The sequence below is a fragment of the Acinonyx jubatus genome, chromosome D3 (assembly GCF_027475565.1).
Source record: "Acinonyx jubatus isolate Ajub_Pintada_27869175 chromosome D3, VMU_Ajub_asm_v1.0, whole genome shotgun sequence".
Classification (NCBI taxonomy): Eukaryota; Metazoa; Chordata; class Mammalia; order Carnivora; family Felidae; genus Acinonyx; species Acinonyx jubatus.
The window spans coordinates 5,544,825-5,570,278 of NC_069392.1; the positions used below are offsets into that span (position 1 = coordinate 5,544,825).

General features: G+C 62.8%; 1 protein-coding gene across 26 annotated transcripts in view; it reads left to right on the forward strand.

Moving 5' to 3' along the window:
• The window catches only part of NCOR2 (nuclear receptor corepressor 2), a 212,196-nt gene that overhangs the window by 108,874 nt on the left and 77,868 nt on the right, over positions 1-25,454 (forward strand). For 21 of the 26 annotated variants that reach the window (XM_053206160.1, XM_053206153.1, XM_053206165.1 and 18 more), the window contains 6 exons: positions 3,409-3,475; positions 9,273-9,445; positions 10,335-10,428; positions 13,236-13,414; positions 16,779-16,833; positions 19,180-19,277. In XM_053206160.1, the coding sequence (XP_053062135.1) occupies positions 3,409-3,475; positions 9,273-9,445; positions 10,335-10,428; positions 13,236-13,414; positions 16,779-16,833; positions 19,180-19,277 (666 nt within the window). Of the gene's footprint in view, positions 1-3,408; positions 3,476-9,272; positions 9,446-10,334; positions 10,429-13,235; positions 13,415-16,778; positions 16,834-19,179; positions 19,279-25,454 lie in introns of all 26 variants that reach the window. The other 5 variants (XM_053206157.1, XM_053206176.1, XM_053206178.1 and 2 more) reach the window with 2 other exon arrangements.

The following is a 25,454-nucleotide window of genomic DNA, read 5'->3' on the forward strand; positions in this document are numbered from 1 at the left end:
GTGTCGGCGGCCCTCCCGGACGTGCTTTCCTCGTGGACCCTTCCCTGTCTCCTCTCTCTGTCCTCTCGTGTCACCCGTCGCCCTGCCTCTGTGTGTCCGTCTCCCACGTCCACATTTCCGCTTTCTATAAGGACGCCAGCCGTGTGGGATTAGGGCCACCCTGATGGCCTCGCGCTAACTTCGTGACCCCGTGAGGAGCCGGTTTCCACATAGGGTCCTATTCTGAGGTGCGGGGGGTTGGGACCCCGGCATCACTGGCTGGGGAGTGGGGACACGAGTCAGTTTGTGACATGCACCGAGCCTCCTGCAAGCCCTAAAGCAGGTTGCGTCTGGCCTCACCGTGGCATTTCAACACAGATCATGACCCGGTTTTGTTTTTTTTCGTAGTTACTCTAAAATCGCTGGCAGAGACAGAACAGAGAACTTCCTGGATCCCCACCAGCCAGCGTCCCCTAGTGTGAAATCTTACAGAAGCGAGGGTGCATTTGTCGAAATGCAGAAAGTAACAGTGGGACCGTGCTCGGAACCGACCCGCTTTCCTTGGTCTCTTCCAGCGTTTCCACCAATGTCCGTTTTCTGGTCCGGGATCTGACCACGGTTCCCCTTCCGCGCCTTGTCCCTGCGTCTCCATGGTCCCCAGGTGACGGTGTCTCCGTCTCCCCTTGGCTTCCCTGACCCTGACACCTCTGAAGGGTTGCGGTCGGCGATTTTGGCGAGTGTCCCTGGAGTCGGGTTTGCCTGGCGTTTGCTCACGGAGGGGCCGGTGTGGATTTGGGGGAAGAGTCCCACGGAGGTGACCAGCCGCCCTTCCCACCACGGCAGGTCACGGGCGCGGCACCTCCACGTGCGGCTGTCTCGTCCGCCTGTGCTCGGCGCTTTAGGACGCGTCCTGGATCCAGGCTACCGTCAGGGGGAGGGGAGCTCACCTCCCACAGGGGATATCAAAGCACGGAGGGACGCAAGTTAAAATGCCAAGCGACTGGTAAATATTCGGGGGCAGATACTTGGAGGCTACGCACCTGTCCCGTTTTTCTCAAGGTTTTGCCCGTTACCGTGACATTCACGCGTGGACCTTGCCTGCGGCAGTTGGGGCTGGGACGTTCTCGTGATGGTCTCCCATTGCCCGCCTTCTTTCTGCGGTTATCAGTTGGAATTCCGTGAAGGAACGCTTGCTCCTTCTTCCCCGCTTATTTATTTGTTCAGTCATTTATTTATATTAGCGCGGGCGCACGGATATTTATTTTGCTCTTTGGGTTATAATCTAGCACCGGCATTGTTTATCTGGCGGCTCAGGTTCCCCCAGATTTGGCGGTCAGGAGCTCAGGTGGAGTCTTGGGTCCTTCTGATCTTTTACCTTTAATTTTTTCCTCTTCGTTTTAGCACTTCTTTGCTTCAAGGTGCTCTGGGCTCTTGTGTAGTCCCGTGCCAGCACTGGAATCCACCATCCCTCCAGAGAGAAACGGCTTTTTTGTTGTTGTTAGAGAATCGTGTTAGGAGCAGAGACCTCCGTGCTACGCGGCTCACTGTTCTGGGCTCTCCCTGCTTCTCGGCCTTGTCGGCTCCGCTCCTCTCCTCCCTTCCCCTCCCTCCCTCCCCAGGGCTCTCCAGCCACGGGGGCTTTCTTCTGTCTGTTTCCACCTCAGGGCCTTTGCAGCGCCCTCTGCCTGGAGCGCCCTGCCCTCTGGTTCTTTCCACCGCAGGGTCCTTCTGCTGCTCTAGATCTTGGCTTGGGGCCGTCCCCGAGAGACTTTTCTGCACCACTGAATCTGAAACAGCTGTCCCCTCCCCTGCCACCCAGTCACTACCCCCACCCCCCACCCCGTTTCGGTTTCTGCATCAGGATTATCTGGATTATCTTGCTTCCTGTCTGTGTGACGCCTCTCAGCGTCCTCTCTGTGATGTCTGGGGACTCTGCCTTGCTCAAGGCTGTGTCCCCAGTGCCCGGAACAGTACCTACATGCAGTAGGTGCTCAGTAAACACTTGCTGAGTGACCGAGGAGATGAGAACGTGATCTTACTGTGCCCCTTTTTCAGATGAGGAAGTTGAGGCTGAGATCACTTACGTTCCTCGTCACGGAACGAAGTGCTGTGGTCTCAGCCTGTGTGACTGAGGCCCCCCAGTGCCCACTCTGACGGGCACAGGGCAGGGGAGGCTGAGGTCAGCGGCGAGGCCTCAGGGCGGGGAGGTCCCGGCGGACGCGAGGCGCGAGTGACCCTGGGAGCCAGGGACCCATGCCACTTCCACGAGGGTCCCTGGGGGCTCTGAGTACTGCTGGGGCCGTGGGGGTTCCGGACAGGGGGTGCTGCCCACATGCTCGCTGAGGCCTCCCCGTCCTTGTTAAGAGGGAACGTGCAGGCGCGTTAGGGGCCCTGGACTTGAGCCCCGGTAGTGAGGATGCCGACTTCCTGCTGGAGATCCGCGTCGAGCCGTGGGGACGGGGGACGTTGTTCGGCCTGGGACAGAGGCATGGTGGCAGACCCTGAGGACAGCTGGGCCTGGCGGTGGGGCCTCTGAGGCGGCGGGGGCCTGGAGGCAGAGAGTGACCCTCCCTGGGGTCCCTGTGATCCGATTGGTTCCGGGCCCTTCGGCCCCCGTGAGGTGTGTGTTCGGGGAGCTGTGCCCATCCGTCAGGGCCTGGCGACTCCCACCACCTTGCTCCTTCTCCTGAGGTTGGGGTGCTGGGTGGCTCGGGAATCTCCCGGAGGCCGGCGGGGGCACTGTTTGCAACCTTTGCGTGGGGTTGGGTCGCTCCTGGGAACACGAGGAGGAAGGAGCAGCCCTCCCCGGGGAGGCCGCTGCCACACCCAGATCGGGGTGAGCACGTCCAGGGTCGCCCCCAGGCCCGCCTGAGCCCCAGGCCCACCGGCCGTCCGCGGCAGCACTCGCTTGTGTAGGGAGGCCGTGGGGAGGGGCTGAAGGAAGGGGGCTTCCTGAGGGGTCCCGCCTCCCCGGTGGCCGCCAGCCTGTGCCGCCCTGCTCGGGTGACCTCCACTGTCCCAGGAGCCAGCCCGGGGGATGGCTGTCTCCGTGTGGCCACAGGTCTTGGGGTCCTGGTCTCTCCTGCCTGCGTTCCCAGTCTGAGCCCGTGGATGTTTCTCTGTGGCCGGTTTTCCAGGAGGGATCCTGGGTGCGTGTGGCGGGGGGCGGGGAGCGCTGACACCCTGCCCGCCCTCGGGACCCTTCTGCACCCCGGGCTCAGCCTAAAGGTGGACGAGGACACCTCGGGGAGAGAGGGAGGATGCACTCTGGCAGTGCGCGGCTCCCTCTGGGGGGCTGCAGGTGTCTCTTAGCCCCCCGAGGACCAGTAAAGGGGCACACTCAGGGCTTGCTTTCAGGAAACAGCTCAGCGAAGGACGAAATATTGGAAACCCTGCGTTACTGACCATTGCTGTTTTGTTCCTGCCTAGAAACCAGGCGATGCGGAAAAAGTTAATCTTGTACTTCAAGAGGAGGAACCACGCTCGGAAACAATGGGTAAGCCATCCCTGGAATCTCCCCGGTCGCTCCCCTGGGCCAGGCTTCCTGGAGAGTCTGGGCCACTTCAGGCCATGCCCACCGGGACCTCCTGGTCTGCAGCTGTCTCATCGCTGCGTGTCCGGGCCGTGGACAGAGGCCAGGGACAGCGGCGACATGGGAAAGGGGAGCAGCTGCTTTGGCGACGCCGGGGCCCCGGGGCTCAGCTGCCCAAGGAGGCCTGGGGCCGGGAATTCTGCCGCTCCTCTTCCGGCCTGGAAGGGGAGAAGGCAGCATGTTGGCCCGGAAGAGCGGTTCCTTGTCAGAGGACCCTCCTTTCCAGGCAGGAAGAGAGAGGCTTGTTGGAAGGCGGTGGGGGGGGGATGGGGTGGGCTGTGTACCGGCGGGCAGCGGCTGCATCAGAACGGACGGGGGGCGCCACCCCTGCATCACGCCGCGCTCTGGCGTCTCCTCTGGGAAGCAGGCCCAAGGCAGGGAGAGCGTGTGTGAGGACACGTGCTGTTGTGGTTCGGGTGCCTGTTTACATCACTGATGCATGGCGGGGGCGGGGAGGGCAGTGACGGAGGGGGAGTCGCTCCGCCGTGTGGGAAGAGCTGGCTCACATGGGCTTAAACGGCACAGAAATTTGTAGCTGAGAAAGGCCGTGGGTGGAGTTCAGGAGTGGGTCGATCAAGTTTCACCTCCACTACTATGTGGTTTTTCCCCCCAACTCTGTATGTTAGTACATTGACAGACGGGTTTCTTTGTGGGACCTGAATGCCTACAGCAGATCTGAGTTTTCTAAGCCCAGAGAGAGAGCTGTCCTGTCTCAGACCATCTCACCAAGGCTCTGATTGGACCACTTGATGGCATGGTCCCTCTGAACCAGTTTCTGAACCCACCCTGTGCTGGCCCCAGACCTCAGTTAGGTCCCCAAAGAGAGGAGACCCTTCTGGCGCAGGTGCTGGGTGGCTGGGAAGCTGGCAGGTTGCGTTCTGGACCCCAGGGGCCCATGGGGTGAGACTTCCCAGCCTCTCCTTTCTCATGTTCCTCAGATCCCCAGATTGTCTGGATGGTGACCAGACAGGGGGTGGGTGGGATTCTTGAAAACGGGTGTCCCATCTTATTCATCGAGTTAAATGTGCAGCGAGGACCTGCCGAGAGCCTGGCACAGGGGTGGGCAGAGGAGACGGAGAGAGAAGGGCCACGTGGAAGGACGGGGTGGGTTGGGGATAGCCTGCATGTCCTGGGTGGTGACCTCAGTACTGAATGGGAATGACTAGGAAGGACCAGCTGTGTGGAAATCTGGAGTGTCAGGCAGAGGGCACAGCAAGTGCAAAGGCCCTGAGGTCAGAACCAGCTTGGGTAGGCTGGGACAGCATGTAGTAAGTAAGTCTGGAGTGCAGTTCGTGAGTTGGGGGCCGCGGTTGATGTAAATGGTGTGGGAGCCAGATCACCTAGAAACACTCGCCTTCGACCAGGATGGAACATGCAGATTTTATTCTAAACCCGATGGGACCCTTAATTTACTCTTCTAAGTACATAGTGAACAACATGAAGTCTTTATTTTGAGAATTTTCGAATAGGAGATCTGACAAATACAACGAACACCACGTAGAATCGATCACAGTTCCTTTGCTGCGTGCGTGTGCACGAGTGTGAACCTTGACCGTAGTTGTGTTGAACGGGTGGGAAGCAGGTGCCGACACCTGGACCCCTCTCCCGGGCACCTCCACATCTGTCTCCTGAAGGACAGGAAGTTCTGTCGTCACCGCCCCCAAGAACGGACAGGGTTCCCTGTGATCTTCCAGCCGTGGCCACACTTAGAGCCCCAGTCGCCCTGTCTGGGGATGGGGTTCGTTTTGGATGGGGTGAAGAGTTTTTGCTGTGGTCACTTGGGGGCCCCTCGAGCGTGGGGTGGGGAGAGTGCTTATTTAAAAATAGAGCAGCTGGAGACTGGTAAGAAACTCGGGTGGCTCTGAGGCCGGGCTGAGCCCATGTCCAGAGGCCCCTGTGTTCAACGGGAGGGCGTTTGGAATGAGCCTGTTCTTTTTTGGGTAACATTTATTTACTTACTCTGAGAGCAAGAATGGGGGGGGGGGGGACGGGCAGAGAGAGGGGGAGAGAGAATCCCAGGCAGGCTCCATGTTATCAAGAGAGGAGCCTGACGCAGGGCTCCATCTCACGAACCCTGAGATCATGACCTGAGCTGATATCGAGAGTTGGACGCTTAACTGACTGAGTCGCCCGGGCGCCCCCTGCCCCTCCCCCCCCCCCGACCCCGTTCCTGTTCTTCTGTAAGGAGCCCAGAGCTCCTGATGCATTGTTTTCAGCAGGGACGCGGAGGGGTTTGGTCCAGATGGCTCCCCCAGACCTCTGACATGCACGTCCCGCCCCCACCGTGAGCCGGCCCCCCTCAGATCACGGAGCCCCCACCCCTTAGAGGTTCTAAGGACCACGAGTCAGCTGCCCACGCTGCCCTTCCCTGGGAAGCTGAGTGTGGCCCGTGGGAGGCCCGACCGGTGGGTGGGGTGGCGGTGAGGCTGTGCTGTCAGCACAGGGCCCCGAGTTCGAGCCCATCCACCGGGGCCTGCCGTGTTTCTGGGAGCACGGTCTCGCCCTGAGCCTTGCCCCTCCTGCTCTGTGAAATGGGGTGGGGTGCAGGGAGGATTGAGGTGCATGCTTGGGCTCCTGGCGAAGGGGGCGCGTGTGACAGTGTGGTGGCCGTGCGGGATGGGTCAGGCAGGAGGTGGGCCCACCGTGGAGGGAGCCCTGTGTCCTCAGGCTGCTGTAACAGACTCCCACAGATAGGCAGCCGAAGACAACGGAACTGCGTGCTCCCCCAGCTCCGGAGGCCGGGAGTCCGAAGTCACGGTGTGGGCAGAACCGTGTTCCGGCCGGGGGCTCTAGGGTGGGTCCCAGCTGCCTCTCCCAGCCTCGGGGGCCCAGGTCCCTGCGGTCTCTGCCTCTGTTTCCACAGGGTCATGTCTCCTTTCCTTCTCTCACATGGACACCCGATTATGTGATTTAGAGCTTTCTCTAACGTGGGATGACCTCGTCTCAGGTTCCTTTTTTAATAAGGTCAAGTTATGTGTAGATTCTGGGGGTCACCATTCAGCCGCCACAGAGGGCACCGGCCTGTTTTCCGCACAGTCTGCCTTTCCGCTTTCCCCCAACTTGTCCCCACTCTCCTTGTCATTTACGTGGCTGAAGGTTTGCTCACCTCTGCCATGTCCCTGCACCTCTGAGTTCCCCGTTTTCTGAGTCTGGGCTTTTCCTGGAGCCGCCCCGCATCCGTGACTTGCTTAAGCGGCCCGAGGCTGAGCAGGACGGGGTCGGGTGGGGGGACAGCTGTCTGTCGTCCCCCTCAACCCTCACCAACACGAGGCGGGGAGGGCGGGAGCCCCAGCGCTCAGCACAGCCAGCGTGGAGAGCATTCTACAGGTCCTGCGACCTGTCCCGCTGAGCCCCGCGGGGGCCCAGTGCGAGGAGGTGCCCTCCCTGAGGTCGGAGGGACACGGCTGCCCTGGGCAGCGGGCTCCGGCTGCCCATCTCCGACGGCACCCTCCTTTCCCCGTCCCGTGGCCGAAGCCTGGGTTCCCCGGTTGTCAGGGAACTCCATTTCTCATCAAGCCCCGCCTGGCAGGGCAGGAGGGTCTCAAACTTGGCCCCGCTGATCATCTGGGGCAAAGCACTCCGCTTCTGGCCTCAGTTTACTCCTCCGTTCGGTGAAGATGTTAACACCCACCTCCTCGGGCCCTTGAGCGACAGGCTTCGCACAGCGTGCTCATCAGGGTGGCGCACGGCGGGTGGTGGGTGCTCAGAACGAGACCCGCGTGGGACCGCCGGGGCCTTGAAGAGCCCGAACGATCCTGAAAAAGCACGGCCAGGAACAACCGCGGGAGTCACCTCGGGTTTCAAAACGCATCACAAAGTTACAGCAATCAGAGCAGTGTGGTCGTGGCCCAAGGACAGACCCGGAGAGCAGTGGAGCAGGAGGGAAGAAGGCCTCACGCCGTAGGCAGGTGGTTTTGAAGGGAGGCCAGATGCAGTCAGCGAGAGGGGGTGGGCTCTTCACACACGGTGGGGCTGGACCCCACTCCCAGCCCCCACGGAAAAAGGCTAATTCGCAGTCCGTTGAAGGCCCCCCGGTGCAAGAGCCAAAACTGTAAGATTTCTCCGGAAAAACACGGCGGGGACTCTCGGTGACCTCGGGTTTGCCAGCGGGTTCTTGGGCACGACACCGAGCGCACCCGCGGCAAGAGGAAGGTGGGGGCGTCGGGCGTCATCAGCGTAACAACCGCTGCTCCTGCCGGGATCCCAGGCGGCCCTGCTCCCGGGCCTCCGCGGAGACTTGTGCCCGGCTCTGCCCCGGCCTCTCCGCCGTGAGCCTGAGCCCGAGCGTGGGGCGAGTTTGTTCCTGCTCTGGGCGGCGGGTCCACCTCGCGGGGGGCCCACGCAGCGGTCGCGTCCCCGGGGTCCGGGGTGCTGCCGTCTCCCACACGGGGCACGGTCCCGAGGCCCCCCGTGAGCGGGCCCAGACCCTGCCCGTCTTTCCCGGTAACTGCGTGGTCTTCCTCTGCTGGTTGGGTCTCCGCTGCGCCTCCTCCCCGCTCCGTCAGACTGAGGACAGGCTCTGCGGCAGGAGGCGTGGCTCTCCGGCAGGAGGCGTGGCTCTCCGGCAGGAGGCGTGGCTCCCCGTGCCCAGCGGGGGCTGGCCGCACCACAGCGCCCCAAGCGGCGTGGCCGTCGTCTGCCGCCAGGACTGCGTCCTCCCTCCAGCGGGGTCGTGGGGCCCCGGGGGGGGGCAGGCTCTCTCCCCTCGAAGCCGGCCTGACCACCGCCCAGGGGCTCCCGTGCTGCCGGGTCTGCCAAAGACCAAGGTCGCGGGTTGCCTGAGTCCGGCTGGAATACGGGGTGGGGCGAGGTGTCCGGTCACGAGGACGAGGGAGGCATCGAGAGGGCGTTCAGGCGAGACTCCTGGACCGTGCCATCTGTCCCGCACAGCTGTTAGAGACCGGGAGGTTGGGGTCTTACGGGCGGCTTATCGCTGCCCCCCTGCTCGAGACCCAGGTCACCTTGGAGATGTGGAAGCCGGGAAGCTATGCTCCTGCCTGGGCAGGGGTCTTTTCTCTGAGGACACGCGGCGAGCGGCACTGTGGGTAGACGCAGAGAGGGACTTCCTTGTCTAGGAGAGACGGCGGAGGCCCCTCCGTGGATGCTGCTCGGGACTTTCACGATGACTCCCTGGACCCGGGACCACGGCTGAGCTTGAGGCCAGGGAATGGGGAACTTTCCAGAAAGGAGATGCTTTCTAGGGGCCGCCCCAAACCTGACAGACACCCCCAGAGCCTCACGGTCCCACGTAACTTCCTTCCGTGGTGGGAGTGGTCCCTGCGTGTGCTGTAGCCCTTTGCCACATGACGAACGTGTCTGGGGGGCCGGGGTCGGAATTTTAAGTGCTACGTAATGTGATTTGAAGTTAGCCGCTTGTAGCTGGTGGCTTTTGCATCGGACGAGGCATTTCTAGAAGGAGGCCAGGCCGGTGGCCCATCCCCCAGGGAAAGAGGCAGCCAGGCGCCCAGGGAAGCCTGTGCGTTTTCTTGGGGTTAGGGTCTGCCCGGGTCTTCGTGTGCTCTTGCCGTGCGTGCTCCTGCGCGTGACTGTGTGTGTCTGCATCTCAGCCCGTCTCCGTGTGCCCGCGTGAGCGTGCGTGCCCGCGTGCAGCGCCGGCGGGGAGCACGGAGCCGGGAGCCGGGGCCTGGCGCCTAGGGGAGGACCAGCTGCTAATCGGTGCTCCCGTGCTGTGCTCCCCCAGGAGCAGAAGTTCTGCCAGCGCTATGACCAGCTCATGGAGGCCTGGGAGAAGAAGGTGGAGCGCATCGAGAGCAACCCCCGGCGGCGGGCCAAGGAGAGCAAGGTGCGCGAGTACTACGAGAAGCAGTTCCCCGAGATCCGCAAGCAGCGCGAGCTGCAGGAGCGCATGCAGAGGTGAGCCGGGGCCGGAGCCCGACCCTCCTCCCCCCACCCCGCCCACCGCCTCCCTTCCTTCAAGATACCTCAGGGGCCTGGGTCAGGAAGAGCCCGGGCTGGTGTGAAACAGCGAGCGCAGCACGGGCTCAAACCGGCGATGCAGGGGCCGTATCAGGCCCCTGGATGCGTCGCTCGGAGCCTGCTTGGCCTTAGTGCCGATTGGAAACTGAGACACGTTTTGGCGGAGCAAGCTGTCCTTCCCGCGTGCCACGGGCTGGTACCACCCAGCTGTGTTCCTTCACGTGGGCCGCGTGGCCCCTGAGGGCAGCAGAGCCTGAGATGCTGGGTGCGGATCGAAGGCCAGGGGACCGCCCGCCTGGCTTTGCGGCCAGATCAGGGTGCTTGCCGGTCTCCCCTGGTGGTCGGGAGGGCTGCGTGGGAGGGCCCGGCACACAGTAGGTTGCCTGGGGGCGTGTGGCTGTGCTTTGCTGTTACGCAGAGAGGTGACGGGCAGCGGGCAGTGACAGTGCCCCTTCCGGGCCTCCTGGACGCTCGCGTCCACGTCTCACCGGTGCCTCCCCCCAGGTCTGAGAGCCGGGTGTGACAAGGGAGGGAACTGAGGCAAAGGTCCACACACATGGGTCTGTGGGCTGGGCTTCGGGGGCATCTGAGGAGAGGGCGGGACTGAGCGCCTCGGGTATTCCTGGGTCAGGGCTGGGGCTCCCGGACGCCCCCAGCCTGGGGCGGTCCCTGTGGGCATGGGAGGCCTGGCCCCTTTCCGCCTCCCTCCCTGCCGCCTACACTTTGCCCTGCGCCTGGGGAAGTTGTGGGCTCGGTCCGCGCCGTGGTGCCAGGCGGGCCCCCGCTGCCGCCGGCCTGGTCCTGAGGGTGTCCCTTTGGTCTCCAGCAGGGTGGGCCAGCGGGGCAGCGGGCTTTCCATGTCGGCCGCCCGCAGCGAGCACGAGGTGTCCGAGATCATCGATGGCCTCTCCGAGCAGGAGGTAAGAGCGTGGCCGTGACCCTGGCCTCGGCTTCACTCCCCCGCCCCCCACGCGTGGGAGCGTCCTGGCAGGAAGCAGAGCTCACCCAGTGGCTGAAATCGAGGGGCTTGTCCCTGAAGCGTGGGCAGAACCAGCGCAGGGCATTGAGGCCCGGCGGGAGTGGCCGTCCATCGCCTGCCTCCCGCCTGAAGGTCGAGCAGAGAAAGGCGTGTCGCCGGGCTGTGGCCATCTGGCAGGACGTGGCCGGGAGGGCCACAGCGGAGGGGGGCTGGGGGACGAGTACCCCTGCCTCTCGCGCCTCCCGATGCCTCCCACAGGCTGAGCCCAACCGGAAGCCAGAGGCAGGGGTGCCTGAAAACTGTGGTTTCTAGGCCAGCCTCTCAGTGCCCAGGCTGGGGGCAGGTGGACAGTTCCCAGCACGCTGACCGTCCACCAGGCCGGACCCCCAGCCCTGCCAGCGTGAGCACGCTCTCCTTGTCCCCTGGGGGGAAGACGGGGGGCTGGACAACCCGAACTCAGCCTGAGTGACCCCGGCCGTGGTCTGGGGGCCCAGAGATGGTCAGGAAGCAGGGAGACGAGGCATTTGCCCTGGGGAAGTGTTGTTGGTAGCCACCTGGTCCCTTCCGGGTCTTGGGGGCCAAGCTTCTAACGTGCCAGGCCCCCACCCTGGTTGTTCCCGACAACACGGTGGACACGAGGGTGTGTCGTGGGAGGAGGAGAGTGCGTTCGTCTTCCCTGGGGGACTTGGATCCAGGAGCGTGGCTGCGGTTCATTGTGGCAGCCACCAGCGGCACGTGGCTGTTTACATCGAAGTTAACTAAAAGGAAACGGAGCTGAACCTCCGGTTCCTTGGTCACATGCGCCACACGTTCGGGGCCGGGCAGCTCCGTAGGTTGGTCGCTCCCACACTGGACGGGGTAGGTGGCTTCTGGGCAGCTCTGCCCTGGCTGCCGATTCTCCTGTGCCATAGACTTAGGAGTCGTGGGGGACTGGCGCCCCGTATAAACTGGAGATTTCTAGGCCCTACCCCCGGAGGCTCTGATTTAGCTGATCTGGGGTGGAGCCCAGGACTCTGAGCTTTTACCAAGTTATCCACATGATTCTGATGCAGGTAATTCAGACTGTCTGGCCACGAAGAGAGACCTTCCTTTTAAAACTTCACGTGGCGGGTGGGGGCGGGGCTCCGGAGTGGCTCATTCGGTGGAGCGTCCAACTTCGGCTCGGGTCGTGGTCTCACGGTTTGAGAGTTTGAGCTCCTGCGTCGGGCTCTGCGCTGCCCTCCCCCTCTCTCTGCCTCTCCCCTGCCCCTGCTCTTTCTTTGTGTCTCCAAGTGAATAAATAAAACTTAAAGAAAAAATGACAAAAGTACCTTCACATGGTACGTCCCTATTTCGGACGCCATTCGGTCCTCAGAAAGCAGAACTCGGAGAGCCTTTGTCCACAGTCACGCCTGCGGGTTTGCTGTGGCTCCTGTCCCGCGGATGCTATCTGTGGCCGTGTGCACATCCCGCAGGGGTGCGGACCTGGGTTCACTTTGCCCCGGAAGCAAGAGGAGGGTGGGGGGCCCTCTCCCCAGTGTTTCCCGCTTGAAGGCCAAGGGCGAGGGGCATCGCAGTTTGATGCAGTGTTCCCGTCCCCAGCCCCCAGCCCAGAGGCCTGCTTCCCCAGGTCCTGGCCACCGGCCTCCTGAGGCTGTTGAGGGGGTGGCCTTTGGGGTGGGTGGTCAGAGGGGGAATTCAGGGCAGAGACTCCCTGGGAGGGCAGGAAGGAGGGGGCCGGGTGGGAGGAGAGATGCCCTATCCTTCGGGAAGCTTTCCACAGTCACAGCGTGCAGTGACCATGCCGTGGTCCGTCATCAGTGCCCCTCTGGGAGGACGACGGGCGAGATGGTAGTTCTGGAGGGCTGTGCCAAGTGCTGGCAGCCTCAGGCCTCCGGGGGTGGGGGTCCTCCTGGGCCGGGCGCAGGGCTGTGTGCCCCTGCTGGGATTCCAGATGTTGAAGGAGAGGTTGGCTGTGGGATGCTGGGCAGCGGATCCTTTGAACTTGCTGACCTTGGCCGTGCTGGGCCCTCGCCTGCCTCCTCAGATGGGTAATTAATTGCCAGTAATGGGCTGGCTGCAGAGATTTGGGGAAATGAGCCCAGCTGAGTGGTGGCTCGGAGCCTCTTAACAGCCATCCCGATGCATCATGAGCGAGCCCGCCCGACTCCTGCCCGCACGGGGCTGGCGGGCTGGATCCCAAGCCGATGCCAGGGCTGGGGAGGGTGGCGGGCAGGGGGTGGGTCCGTGGGCCCCCCCCCCCCGGCCCCTTTCCCTGTCCCGTGTGCCCTCGGAGCCTGGATGGCCAGGCCCGTCTCCTGAGCTGGTTTGGCCCAGCTGGCTGAACATCTTTCCTGTCGTGTTTTATGGCAGTTGCATTTCCAAAGAGAAGATTCATTGTCCCCCTCTCGCTGCAGATAAGGCAGCTGCTGTGCTCCACATTTAATTTACAGCCCCGTCCACCATAAACCTGTCCGGGGCTGCCTTTAAATTCTCCCTCCGCCGGCATGGCCTGTTATTATTTTTAACTCATCCTTCCCTCTGTCTCTGGCTCCGCCTTCCCCCGCCCTTGCTGGGGACGCTGGCACCTTCACCTGGGCCCCCCTCCCCCACCTGGGCCCCCCCTCCCCACCTGGGCTCCCCCCACCTGGCTCCCCCCCACCGGGCCCCCCTCGCTGGCAGGGCCCCTCCCGCCCCTCCCCCGCCCTGTCCCCGGGCCGCCCCCTGGAGCCCTCTGAGCCGGGCCCCCCTGCCCTGTCCTCCCTCCAGAACCTGGAGAAGCAGATGCGCCAGCTGGCCGTGATCCCGCCGATGCTGTACGACGCTGACCAGCAGCGCATCAAGTTCATCAACATGAACGGGCTCATGGACGACCCCATGAAGGTGTACAAGGACCGCCAGGTCATGAACATGTGGAGCGAGCAGGAGAAGGAGACGTTCCGGGAGAAGTGAGTGGCCCCTGGCCGGCTGTGGGCCTCCGCGGACCCCTCCTCCCTCTCCTGGCCCGGGAAGCGCTACTGGTGAGGCGCGGACGGGCTCCCTGGGGCCGCTGTGACAAGGGACCACGGCCGGGTAGCTGGCGGCAACAGGAAGTTTGTCCCCACTCCAGCGCCGGAGGCCACGAGTCCAAGATCAAGGCGTCCTTGATCAGGGTTGGCTCCTCCCGGAGGCTCTGAGGGAGGGGGCTCCCTGCCCCTCCCCCGGCCTCGGGGGCTCCCGGCCAGCTTCCTCCTCCCGTGGCTTGTGCGCACATCGCTCCCTCTCTGCCTGTGTCTTCACGTGGTCTTTCCCGTGTGTCTGTCTGTGTCTGCCTTTTCTGTAAAGACCCCAGCCGTGTCGGATACAGGGCCCACCCTACTCCCGTGTGACCCGTCTGAACTGGTTGCTTCCTTAGAGAACTCGTTTCCAAATCCGGTCACATTGGGAGGGTCTGGGTGGACGTGAAATTCGGGGGACGCTGTTCAGCCCAGTGCAAAGTGTCCAGGGCAGCCTTATGTGAAACGGGGCTCGGTGGGTGGGGAGGACGAGGCCAGAGGATCTCGGAGGTTGGGCCGGAGGGTAGGGGTGTGTGCCTGGTCGATGGCCCTTTGGTGTCATTTTGAAAGCGGCTGTTCATTGAGCACGTGTTCCTTCCCAGACACCATGCAGATGTGTTTTCAGGGGTTTTGTGTGTTTGTCCCTCTTATGCCTCATAAGAGCATCATCAGGCCATCCTCATTACACAGGTTAGGAAACAGAGGCTCAGAGAGGGTAAGACATTTAAGGAGGGCCACACAGCTCAGAAACGGTAGAGGACGGAAGGTGGACAGAGGGTCTCAGACTCCCCCAGCTCCAGGGCAAGGGCTCAGCTGCAGTGAAGAGGCTCGTTGGGGAGCGGGAGGGGGCCAGGGAGCCGGAGAGCTTTGCAGAGCAGAGGCAGGGGTTGAGTGCCAAGAGATGAGGCCTGGGGTTTCTAAAACGAAAAGAACAGAATGACCCGAGTGTTTGGGGGAGACGGGTGAGGAGCTGGTAGGTGGATAAAATCCTCGTTCCCTCAACTAAACTCGGAAGTTGTATCCCATGGACCCACGTGCCGGGCAGAGACCCCCGTGAGGTGGGCGGGCGGGAAACTCAGGCATGGGCGGAGGGCTCCACGCTTGGCCAGAAGGGGGTGTCGGAAACAGATTCTGCCTCCGGAGAAGGCCTCGTGGCCAGGGGACGCGACCACGTTCTGCAGCCACCTGCCGTGGGGCTGGCCGGGGCCTGGGGCTGTCTCTGCCCTTTGCGGGGTCAGGTGGCCCAAAGTGCCTGGGGGGCCCCTGGGCAGGGATGATTCTGGGTGGTGGGCAATGCAGGGGTGATGTGGCCTGCAGGAGGAGCGACTGATGTGGGTCGTGGCGGGAGACTGTATTTTCTGGACTAGCTTTTGATGATGGAAATTCTGAAACATCCGTGAAACTAGAGGGACGGTTGAAGGAGGGCCCGAGTGCCTAGCACAGCCTCAGCACCGCGGGGAGCAGGGCCCAGGGGCGTTTGGGGTTGAGCGCTCAGAGGCAGAAAACCCCGTGACTCGGTGGCTCGTTTCTAAGTCCTCACAACCACAGATGTGGTTGTGCCACAGTCAGGTCCCGCGGGTACCCTGTCGTCTCCTTTTAAACCAGTGACGGACCACAGGCACGGATGCTAGCACCTACGCCGCGTTAGGTGTTTAAATTCCCCCGGCACGTTTGATGTGCTTATTTATTTACGCTTTCTTTAAAACGAACAGACAAACAAAAGAGAGGCGCTTCTGGGTGTTTTCTGTGTTTCATTCTTTCTGGAGAGTTCACGTTTGCTCGTCTCACCTAATGATTTCATTGTTAATTCAGAAGAGTGGGGCACCCGGGCTGGGCTGCTGTCTGCTGAGCCTCAGCTTGGTGCCACGTGTCCTTCCGGGAGAGTGGTCGCGGTCAAGGTTGTCAGTGCAGGACTGATGGCTCTCGGGCCTCCGGAAGTCACGCGCAGTGGCCTAGAGCCCCACCGCTGACAGGCTTTGTCACCCCCAGCAGCCGCGCCGCTTCTCTGAGCCTCAGTTTCCACCTCTGCAAAGTGGCTATAGCAACGGCGCCTCCCTTGTTTAGCTGCCGAGAGGTGCCCAGTGTGCAGGAAGTTCTCGGTGATCGTTGGCGGAAGATATGGATACAGGTGCAGGTTGGAGGGCGGTGGGAGAGGTGAGCTAGGGGGTTCCCAGGATTGACACCTGATCTCCTGGGACTCCGTCTCTCCTAGGAGAAACCCCGAGGAAGGGATCTAGGTGGGAAGGAAATGTCACTGGGGCAGGGAGAGGGAGGGGAAGGGGACTCTGTCTGGTAAAGAAGGGTGTTAGGCCGGCTCCAGCTTTGCAAGCTGCCCGAGGCAGGATCCCAGGCGGGGAAGCCTGCCACTCTGACTCTTGGCTTCCTCCTGGAAGAGAGAAGAGGCCGTTCCGGATTCTCCGGTGTCTGGTTGGGGAGCAGGGGAGGGGCCCGCTGGCCTCCCGCCCAGCCATCTGGAGGGCCGGGCGGGAGAGCACCAGGCGCTGGCCCGGGCTCCCTTGTGGGACCTGGGGCCCCCGCCTCGCCAGTGGCTCCTTCTCTCCCCGCAGGAGGCTGCGCGGCTAGTGGCGCATCGTGGGGACCGGCAGGCCGAGGCTGGGCCGGGGCCAGGGACCCCACCCAGCATCCCTGGGGCCCCCGCGGCCATGACCCACATCTCTGCCCCCGCTGCCCGCCTGCTCCCGTGGCCCTGACGTTTCAGCCTTGCCGAGTCTTTCCCAGTAACTCTGCCAGCTTCGCGGGAAGCCCGTTGGTGGGGTGCCAGCACCCCGCACCCCCTCCGGCGTGAGCCCTTTCTTGCCGCCTCCCCGCGGGCACGCAGAGCCCCAGCTCCCCGCTCTCCCGGGGAGGCTGGCGGTTCTCGGCCTGACCTGTGGCCTGGCTGCGAGGGCCCGCGTGGGCCGGGCGAGGCCCAGCTTCCCAGACCCGGCCGGAGATAGAAACAAAGGCATTTTTTACAAGGGGGGGAACCCCACCAAAGAGCTGCGTGCAGTGTCCTCATTTTTCCTGGAAGCCGCCTCCAGCAGGACAAACAAATATATTTTCAAAGGCGCTAAAACCAGTGACTCACTCCAAGGAACGCCCTCTCTCACCCTCGCCCGCCCGCCCTTCCCACACCCCCCTGGGCTTAATTGCTCCGAGTGGGGCGTCGCCCGCCCAGCCGGGCCCGCGGAGATGGCAGGCGCCCGTGTGCTCGGCGCCCGCCCAGCCGGGAAGCCCCCCGCGGCCGGGCCTCACGCCCGCCCTTCTCCTTCCGCAGGTTCATGCAGCACCCCAAGAACTTCGGCCTGATCGCATCGTTCCTGGAGAGGAAGGTGAGTCGCTGCCCCCACGCCCAGACGCCGGCCCGGCCGCCCTGCCCGCTCCGCGCCTCTCCGGGGTCCGCTCCGGTGGGCGGCCCCTTGCCCTGGCGCCCAGGGCCCTCCCTCCCTGCCCGCAGAGCTTGCCCCTTGCTCTGTCTGTCCCTCCTCCCCTCCTTCCCCCCTCACTCCTCCTGCTCCCTCCTCTGAGAAGCAGCTGCAGGCCCCGCCCCTGCTGGCCCAGGGGGCGGAGCACCAGGCCCAGAAACCCGGGAGAGCTGTGCACACCGGCCTCCCCGGCCAGCGCCTCGGACGTGGCAGCGAGCGTCCCTGCGGATTGGGCACAGGTTCTGGAAGCCATGCTGTGCCTGGCGCTCCAGTTACGGCTTTATAGGCAAGGGTGGCGCTCTTCCAGGGGGTTGGGCCCTCCGAGGGCCACTCTGTGCTTTCCGACACCCCGGATGCCAGCCAGGCGTGTGGCCAGTAAGTCCTCATCCCGCCGGGACGAACATTCTGTAGAGCTGCTGCTCAAACCCGAGCTCGCCCCCAAAGCCAGCCCAAGGCAGGGCCCCTCTTCACTCCCGGCTGCCACTCTGCACCCTTCGCTGGGCTGGGCAGAGCCCGGAGAAGCTGGGCGGGGTCTGGATGAGACCCTGTGCCGTCGGGCGGAGCGGGAAGGGCGTCCAGCAAGGCTCACTTCTGGGCTGCTGTCCCCGGGGGGTTTTACGCTGCACTCCCTTGAATCAGGTTCTTCAGAGGCGGGGGCACCTGCCCACGCCCAGCCCTACAACATGCCCAGCTGCTGGAGGCCTCATGCTTTTCAGTCGAGGGAGGGCCGTCTGGGCAGGAGCCACGCAGCTATTTTAAAGTTGAACAGTTGTTCCCAGTGTCTGCCCTTAATGAGCTGATAGCCATAGGAGGAGGCAGACGAGGCAACGCGGGGAGATGAAATCTCTCTGTGCCTGAAAAACGCGCGCAGGGAAGCAAGCCCTGTAAACAGCCTTCCTCTGAGTTCGTGACGGCTCTGTGCTGGGGGTGTGGACAGTCCGGGGGGCTCTAGGTCAGGGCTCCTCGGGGATGGAGGTGAGGGTTTCAGAAGCCGGTCACTGAACAGAATTGCTTGGGAACCGGGGAATCAGAGTCTCTACACTGGAGAGTAGACCTTAGGGTGTATTTTGGTTGAGAGGCAGCTCAGGACGGGACTTCAGTAGAGCTTCCAGAAGGGTCTGAAGCGGGGATTGCCAACTGTGCTCCGTGCCTTTGGGGAGAGGCGTGTTCTGAGCGAGGCCGATGGCCGGCCGGGGGCTCGGTGGGCCGGCCAGCCTGTGCCCGTCTGCGGGGGCAGCTGCTGCTTAGGGCCGGCTCCCTGTTGTCTGGCGCGGAAGGCGCGCCCCTGAACCGTTCAAGGGCACGTCGGGCACCCCCGTCGCCCGACTTGCAAATACTGGCATCTGATGATTCATTGGTTTTCTCCACGCTCGCGCGGGCCCCCGTTTGGGGGGCCAGCTTTACCAGGGCAGTAGCCTCTGCCCACGTGTATTCTGGGAGGGGGCAGAGGCCCCGGGGCTTGAGGCCCAGCCTGCCTCGGCACCCAGCGGCCCTCACCTCACGGAACGGCCTCCAGAGGCTCCCAGTCTTGGCTCCGCTCTGAGCACCACGGCGACATCTGACGTCCTGTCCATCACGGCTGCCAGCGTCAGCCAGCTGTCACCTGGAGCTGGCCTGTGGTCACAGGTGGCAGGCACGGCCGTGCTGATTCTGTTTGCTTTGAGGACCCGTCGTCTTACGGGTCCCATTTGGGCAAGAGGTGGTGGAGTTCGGGGCGGGCCAGTCGCTTAATCAGCAGGTGGCACCAGGGTTCAGACCCAGAGTGGTGTGGAAAAGACCAAGGCAGAGACACTCATAAACGTCCCAAGAGGCGGAGGGTCGCGTGGGGACCTTACAGTCTGGCTGGGTCACGAGGCTCAGCACAGGGCACTCGGGGCCCCGGGGGTTGGGGAAGAAGGAGCTGGGCTGAGAGATGGGAGACCCAGGCCCGACCTGGGCACACTTTGAGTTTATGCAGCTGGGAGTCGGAGGGCCTGGGGAGGCAGGCGACCCCTTGTTGTCCCCGTCCTCGACGGCGGCGGTCGGCAGGACGGGTAACACGCCCACGGTGTGTACCGTGTGCCGGGCGCCGTCCTGAGGGCTCTGTCCTCGCGGCCGCTCTCAGACATGCGCTCAGCATCCCGTTCACGCTGCCGAGAAGGTGAGGTGAGCGGCCGGATGTGGAAGAGGCAGGATTTGAACCCAGGCCTCTGGCTCCTGGCCGCCTGCTCTGACCGCTCGCGCTGTACGCGGTGTTCCCTCTGTGTCCCACAGACCGTGGCCGAGTGTGTCCTCTATTACTACTTGACCAAGAAGAACGAGAACTACAAGAGCCTGGTGAGGAGGAGCTACCGGCGCCGCGGCAAGAGCCAGGTGAGAGGCGGGAGGGGTTGGCTCTGGGGGCTGGTTCCCCACGTGCCCTGCGGTCGTTGGCGGGGGGCGCGGGGGGGGGGCGCACGTGTGACCGTCGGTGCGGCGGGCTCGGGCCCCCCTCGGGGGCGGCTGGGAGACCCTGTCTGGGGTGTTCGGCCCGCCCCAGCGGCAGAGAGGAGGGCCAGGAGAAAGACCGCTTCCCTTTCTTAGCCTGGAAAATTCTAGAACTCCTGGCTTGGTGAATCGTGATCCCCGTGGTGAAAAGGGCCACATCCCTAGAGCAAGGACGGGGTTCTCCGGGTGACTCGGGCTGGTTCACACACAGCACGTTTAAAAACCGATCATAGTTCTTTTGTGTTTACCGTTCTGCGTATGTGAAAGCAAAAGGCAGCCAGTCTGTCAGACGTGACTGCTCGGGAGGAGACCGAAGGATCACTTACCTTAAAGCACGGTTCGGCAAGCTATGGCTTGCAGGCTAAGTCCGGCCCACCACTTCTCTCTGCGAGTAAAGTTTTATCGACACACAGCCACGTCCGCCCATTTCCCTGTTACCGTGGCAGCTCGCCTGTTAGCAGCAGCAGAGGGGAGCAGTCACGACAGAAACCGCAAGGCCTACGATCCGTACCGCCCGGTCCGGTACGGAAAATACCTCTGAGTTAGAGAGACGAGGAGTCGGTTTGAAGGCGTGTTCAGCAAATAATGGTAAAGACGGTGGGGGTCAGTAGGACACGTATGAAAGGGGGCTCCGAGGTGATCGTGTGGGAAACGGAGGGACGGCATGGATTTGTTTCCCTGCTGGGCCGTCGACAGCCGGCCGAGGGCAGGTGCTGGGAGCACGTGGCTCCCGGAGGAGGTCGGCTGGCGCTGCCCTAGGAGGGCTCCAGGCCGGACGTGCGTGCGGAGGCCTTCGGGGGTGTGGCCGTTGGGTGCAGCTGGGAGCAGGCGGAGCCGTCGCCTCCCTGGGGCCTCTGGCCTGGGGCACCCGGGAGTAGTGGGGGCTGGGACGAGAGGGTCCGGAAGCTCTCTCTCTAGCGGGTGCTCCCTGACGCGGTGTCTTCCCTTCCCCGGGCCGCCCAGGACAGGGTCGTGAGTCATCGCGCTCAGCCATCGGCAGTGGGGGCCTGGTGCCCTCTGCGACACCCCCACTTTGCGGTCAGGTCCCCCGGACGGGTTCCCAGCCCACGTCCCTCTCCTCCTCTCTTGCCTTCTGGGAAGTATGCTTCGGCGGCACGGACCCACTTTCCTGTTGGCCAAGCCACACGGGATCTGGGGAGCGAGTTTGTTAGACTAAGTGCCCCCTCCCCCCTCCCCCCCGCCACACTCGGGCCCGAGCTTTGGTTCTCACCGGCTGGGTCGTTGAAGGGTGGCGACGTTTGGTCCGCGGACGGACTTTGCCTTCAGTGTTGTGTGGCCACAGCTGCCCGGCCGGCTTGCCCATCTAACAGATGCGGAAAACCAAGGCTTGCTGGCCTGGAGCCGTTTCACTGCAAAGAGAAACTGAAGTGCCGTTGGGAATTTTCTAGACCGAGAGGCTCAAACTCACATAAATTCCAGGCAGGGGGCACGAATGTGCTGAGGCAGGAGGGGCACAGTGGTGAAGACTGGGGCAAAATAGAGGCCTGTAGGTTTATGTAAAAATTAATTAATTAAGGTTTTTTATTTAAAAATAAGTCCTACTTCGGGGCACCTGGACGGCTCAGGCGGTTAAGCGTCCAACTTCGGCTCAGGTCATGATCTCACGGTTCGTGGGTTCGAGCCCGGCATCGGGCTCTGTGCTGACGGCTCGGAGCTTGGAGCCTGCTTCGGATTCTGTGTCTCCCTCTCTCTCCGCCCCTCAGCCACTCATGCTGTCTCTCTCTCTCTCTCTCTCTCTCTCTCTCTCTCGTTCTCATAAATAAACGTTAAAAAGATTAAAACAAGTAAGTCCTGCTTTGGGGTGTCTGCTGAGCACCTGATGTAGGTGCACGTGCCCTCGCTCGTGCCGCTGCCTTGGTGGGGGCACCGTGGGTGGGCTCATGAAACCCTTCCTGGTGGCGCGGCGGGGGGCCCTAGAGGAGAGAGGGTTCTGACTCCGAGGAAGGGTTATTTAGGGAGGGGGTATCCCCGGACAAGCCCTAGAGGGCTGGGGGTGCCTGTGTCCCGCATCTCTGGTCCTGGCTGCCATGCCTTTGACTTTGTGGTGTTCGTGCTGGGCACCGGGACCTCCTTGCCGTTGTAGGGACCAGCGCACGTACGTGGTTCTGACGCCACGTGCTGGCCCTGTGCCTGTGAGCTCCCATACAGCAGAGGCCCTCGAAAGTGAGGGTAAGGAGCGGCCCCTCGGCTGAACAGGGACAGAGGTGAGGGTGTCCTGGGCAGAGAGAGCAGCAGGTGAAAGGCACAGGGGTATGAGTGAGCACCGCGCCCTCAGAGTCTTTGCACCTTCCCGGGTCTATTTTATTTTATTTTACAGTTTATTTATTTTGAGAGCGAGAGAGTGGGGGAGGGGCAGAGAGAAGAAGAGAGAGAGAAGCCCAAGCAGGTTCTGCACTGTCAGCTTGGAGCCTGACGCGAGGCTCGAACTCACGAACCATGAGATCGTGACCTGGGCCAAAGCTGGATGCTAAAGCGACTGAGCCACCCAGGCGCCCCAGCAGCACCTTCCAGGGTCTTAAATGAATGAAGGATTGGGGAAAGGTCACGGGACCCTGTATCTCCTCATGTTTGCTGAGTGAGCAGAGACGTTTCTCTTCTCTATGGAAAACAGGAGCGTAAACCTGATGGTGATTGGTGGCTCACACCTGACCTCAGCGTCCGTAAGAGGCGACAGGGAGTGCTGAGGCCCGTGGCCGACTTACAGAGCTCACGCGTGTCCGTTCCAGCTGACCTTTGGCCAGATGGCCTCGTATTGCCAAGAGCCGATTTTTGACGATAAGCTGAAAATCGGGATTTATGTGAAATTGCCTGATTTTTAAATCTCAGGGTGCATGAGAAACAACACCAAGGGGTGCCTGGGTGGCTTAGTCAGTTGAGTGCCTGACTCTTGATTTCGGCTCAGGTCATGATCCCAGGGTTCGTGGGATTGAGCCTCAGGTCGGGCTTTGTGCTGACAGTGAGGGGCCTGCTTGGGATTCTCTCTCTCTCTCTCTCTCTCTCTCTCTCTCTCTCTCTCTCTCTCTCTCCCCCCCCCCCCCGCCCCTTCCCTGTTCATGCTGTGCGTGTTCTCTCTCTCAAACAAGTAAACTGGAAAACAACAACAAAACACTGTGTAGGCCAGGCAACTCACATTTGCTCTTTTTTTGAAATTAAGTTTTTAATTGTAGCACCAGAGTGGATAGTGTGCGGCGTTGGGTTAGTTTCAGGTGTGCGATACAGCGATTCAGCTCTTTCATACGTCACTCGGTGCCCATCACGATAAGCACCCTCTTAATCGTATTTGCTCTCAATCTGCCCTCAGCCTCGAGCGTCAGACCTCTGGATTCGAGAATGGTCAGGCCGCGTCGTAAGGGACTGTGTGACTTGGGACAGGCCAGACCAGGCAAGCCCGGGGCCCTGGGGAGCCCGGGAGTGTTTTCCAGCAGAGGAGAAACGTCTGTTTCCTCTTTTTGTCTGTGTTGTCTTGGAACAGCCGTAGCGTCTGCGCCACTTCTGTGGTGAGGTTTGGCTTCTGCTCAAGCTGATGCCTCGGGCTGGGGCTCCCAGGATGGAGGAAGGATGCCTCTGCGCTCTGCCTCTTGCAAATGGGCGGAAGGAAGCAGGACAGGAGGCCCCTGTCTCCTGGGAGATGGGACGCGTCTTGGTGGCTCGCCCCTCCCTCTGGTCACTGGGGCTGCTAGGGTGCCAGTGTGGCCCGGGCCCTCCCGGGGACAGAGATTTATATGCCGATCCTGGAAGGACTTCTGTGCCAGGCACACCGGCCCTGTTCATAAATATGGAATAAATGGGTCAAACCCAAGCGTTGGCTTTGGGGCCGTAAGTCTTTTCTTTGCCCTGTGACAGTGACATAAATGGCAGACGCGGTTCCCTCGGCCCCTCTCGTTAATCTGAGATGCAGTTACTGGTGGGGCCCGGGCCCCCCTGTTTCTCCCCGGTTTTATAAGACCCGTGATCCTGCCGATAAATCTGCCACTGGGGAGGCGGGGTCCCCGCAGCCCGGCCTGGAGTAGGCGAGGGCACGTCTGCGTGGGACGGGTGCAGGCGGCGGTGGCCTCCGTGGGCTGATGGTGGGACGAAGGGAACGGACGGGAGGGAAGAGGGGCTGCCGGAGGCTGATCGTGCAGGGTGACCAACCGCGGGCTGGGGAGCAGAAGGCGCCCAGATGACCCCCTGCCGCCCCATCCTTGTGTCTGAGCGGCATGCAGCCCGCCCCTGGGCCACGGGTCCCACCCTGCAGCCCCTTCCCTTTGCCCACACTTCTGTCTCCCAACCCTCCTGTCCGCCTCGGAGACGGCCCCCCTCGCCTCCCTGGGCAGCCACAGGAGGACAGACATCAGGTCCTTCCAGCAGATGAAACGTAGACGCCTCTGGGACGGGGCCACGGCGGCCAGGAGGTGGTGCCTCCCCTGTCCCGGCTTCTTCCTCAGGCGGATGGGGCCCGAGCCATCGGGGGTGTACTTATTTCTTGAGGGGAGCGAGTCAGGCCTGCCCCACCTTGCCGGGTCCCTTCAGTTTCGGACGGAGACTTAGGTGGTCTCAGCCTTGTCAGGGAGAGGCCGGGGGAGTTGGCGAGACACGGGAGCCCTGTCAGAATCCGCAGGCACCGACCGGCCTTGTGGCGTGATGGGCCAGCGCGGCGGCTGACCGCACGGGGCTGATGACGGAGAGGCCGGGGTCTGTGCGGAGGGCGGGACGTGTTTTAACTCCGGGACTTACGGGGGGTGGGGGGGGGGTACTCGATGATCCCCGGTTTACAGGTGAGGAGGTCAGACCTGGCACCGTCAGCCACGGGAGCCCGAGGGGTCCCATCTGCCACGTTGTGGCCGTGTGGCTGGGTCCGTGGAAGCCGCGCCTCACCGACCGCATCGCCCGTGGGGGCTGTGCGTGTAGGCTGTGCTGGGTCCGGGCAGCAGGTGGACCGCCCCTCTCCCCCCCCACCGAGCCCGCCTGGGTCTCCCTCTCCACTCGTGGGGCAGCTGCTCCTGGAAGCTCTTCCCGTCTCTCTCGACTCTCCTCTGCTCCCTGGACTGCGAGTGTCTCTGGGAGACCTAGAGGGCTGTTTTCTCCCTGGTCTGTCTCTCCCTCTCTTACCCTTTTGCAGTCTGCCTTAGCACCCCCAGACCCCCACGCGTCCCCTCCCTCTTCTGGGTGACCAGTGACCGCAGAGGCCGTGGCGCCTATCTGTGGCTTCCACGGCTGGGGGCCACGCGGTGGCTAAGGGTGGCCACGAGGGGCCTCTCAGCTTTCCAGCCCAACAGATGCCCCGTGGTGGGCCCTCCCCACCTGGTGTCAGATGCACAATATTATGTTCGTCCAAGGGCATCTATTGAGTGCCTACTGCATGCCGGGGCTAAAAGCTTTGCTTTCAGAGCAATAGCAGACTGTGATCTTTCAGGAAGCTGGAGGGAAGGCGTCCGCCGGGCATGGCTGTCTTGACAGCTCGCGGACGGTGCCGATGAAAGGCCGTGAGGTGGGCGCGAGGCGGTGCTTCAGGGTGTCGGCGAGCGGGCTTGGCGGTCCTTCTCCAGGCCTGGTGGCCGGTGCCTTTCCCGAGTTGGCTGGCGCACAGCCCGGGCCCAGAGACGGGGGGATGCTCCTGATGTCTTTGCCGGAGCCCCCCTCCTTGCCGTTCCTGCGTCGGTGGGACTGAAATGGGTTCCCGGCGCAAATCCCGGCATCTGGGGACGAGAGCTCGAGTCTGCGGCGCTGACGGCAGGAAGTTATTCTCCCCAGAACGCAGTGGACACCGCCCTCTGCTCCAAACTGACTGCAGTAGTCACGTTCACTCCGCGCCAGGCTGTCCCCTCAGCGGGCCCCTGCGGGGGTCCCGGGCTGAGTCACGAACCCGAGACGGAGCTGGCGTCCAGCCGAGGGTCTCCTCCGCGGGGCCGGGGAGCCTGCGTCTCTGCCACGGACCCGGCAACGCTGGCTGCCGGTCTGGGGCCACTCGGAGCTTCAGCCTGGGTGGGGGGGACGTTGACTGGGGAGGGCCCCCCCGGAGGGGGTGGGGAGGGAGCAGCGTGGCAGAAGGGGAAACTGAG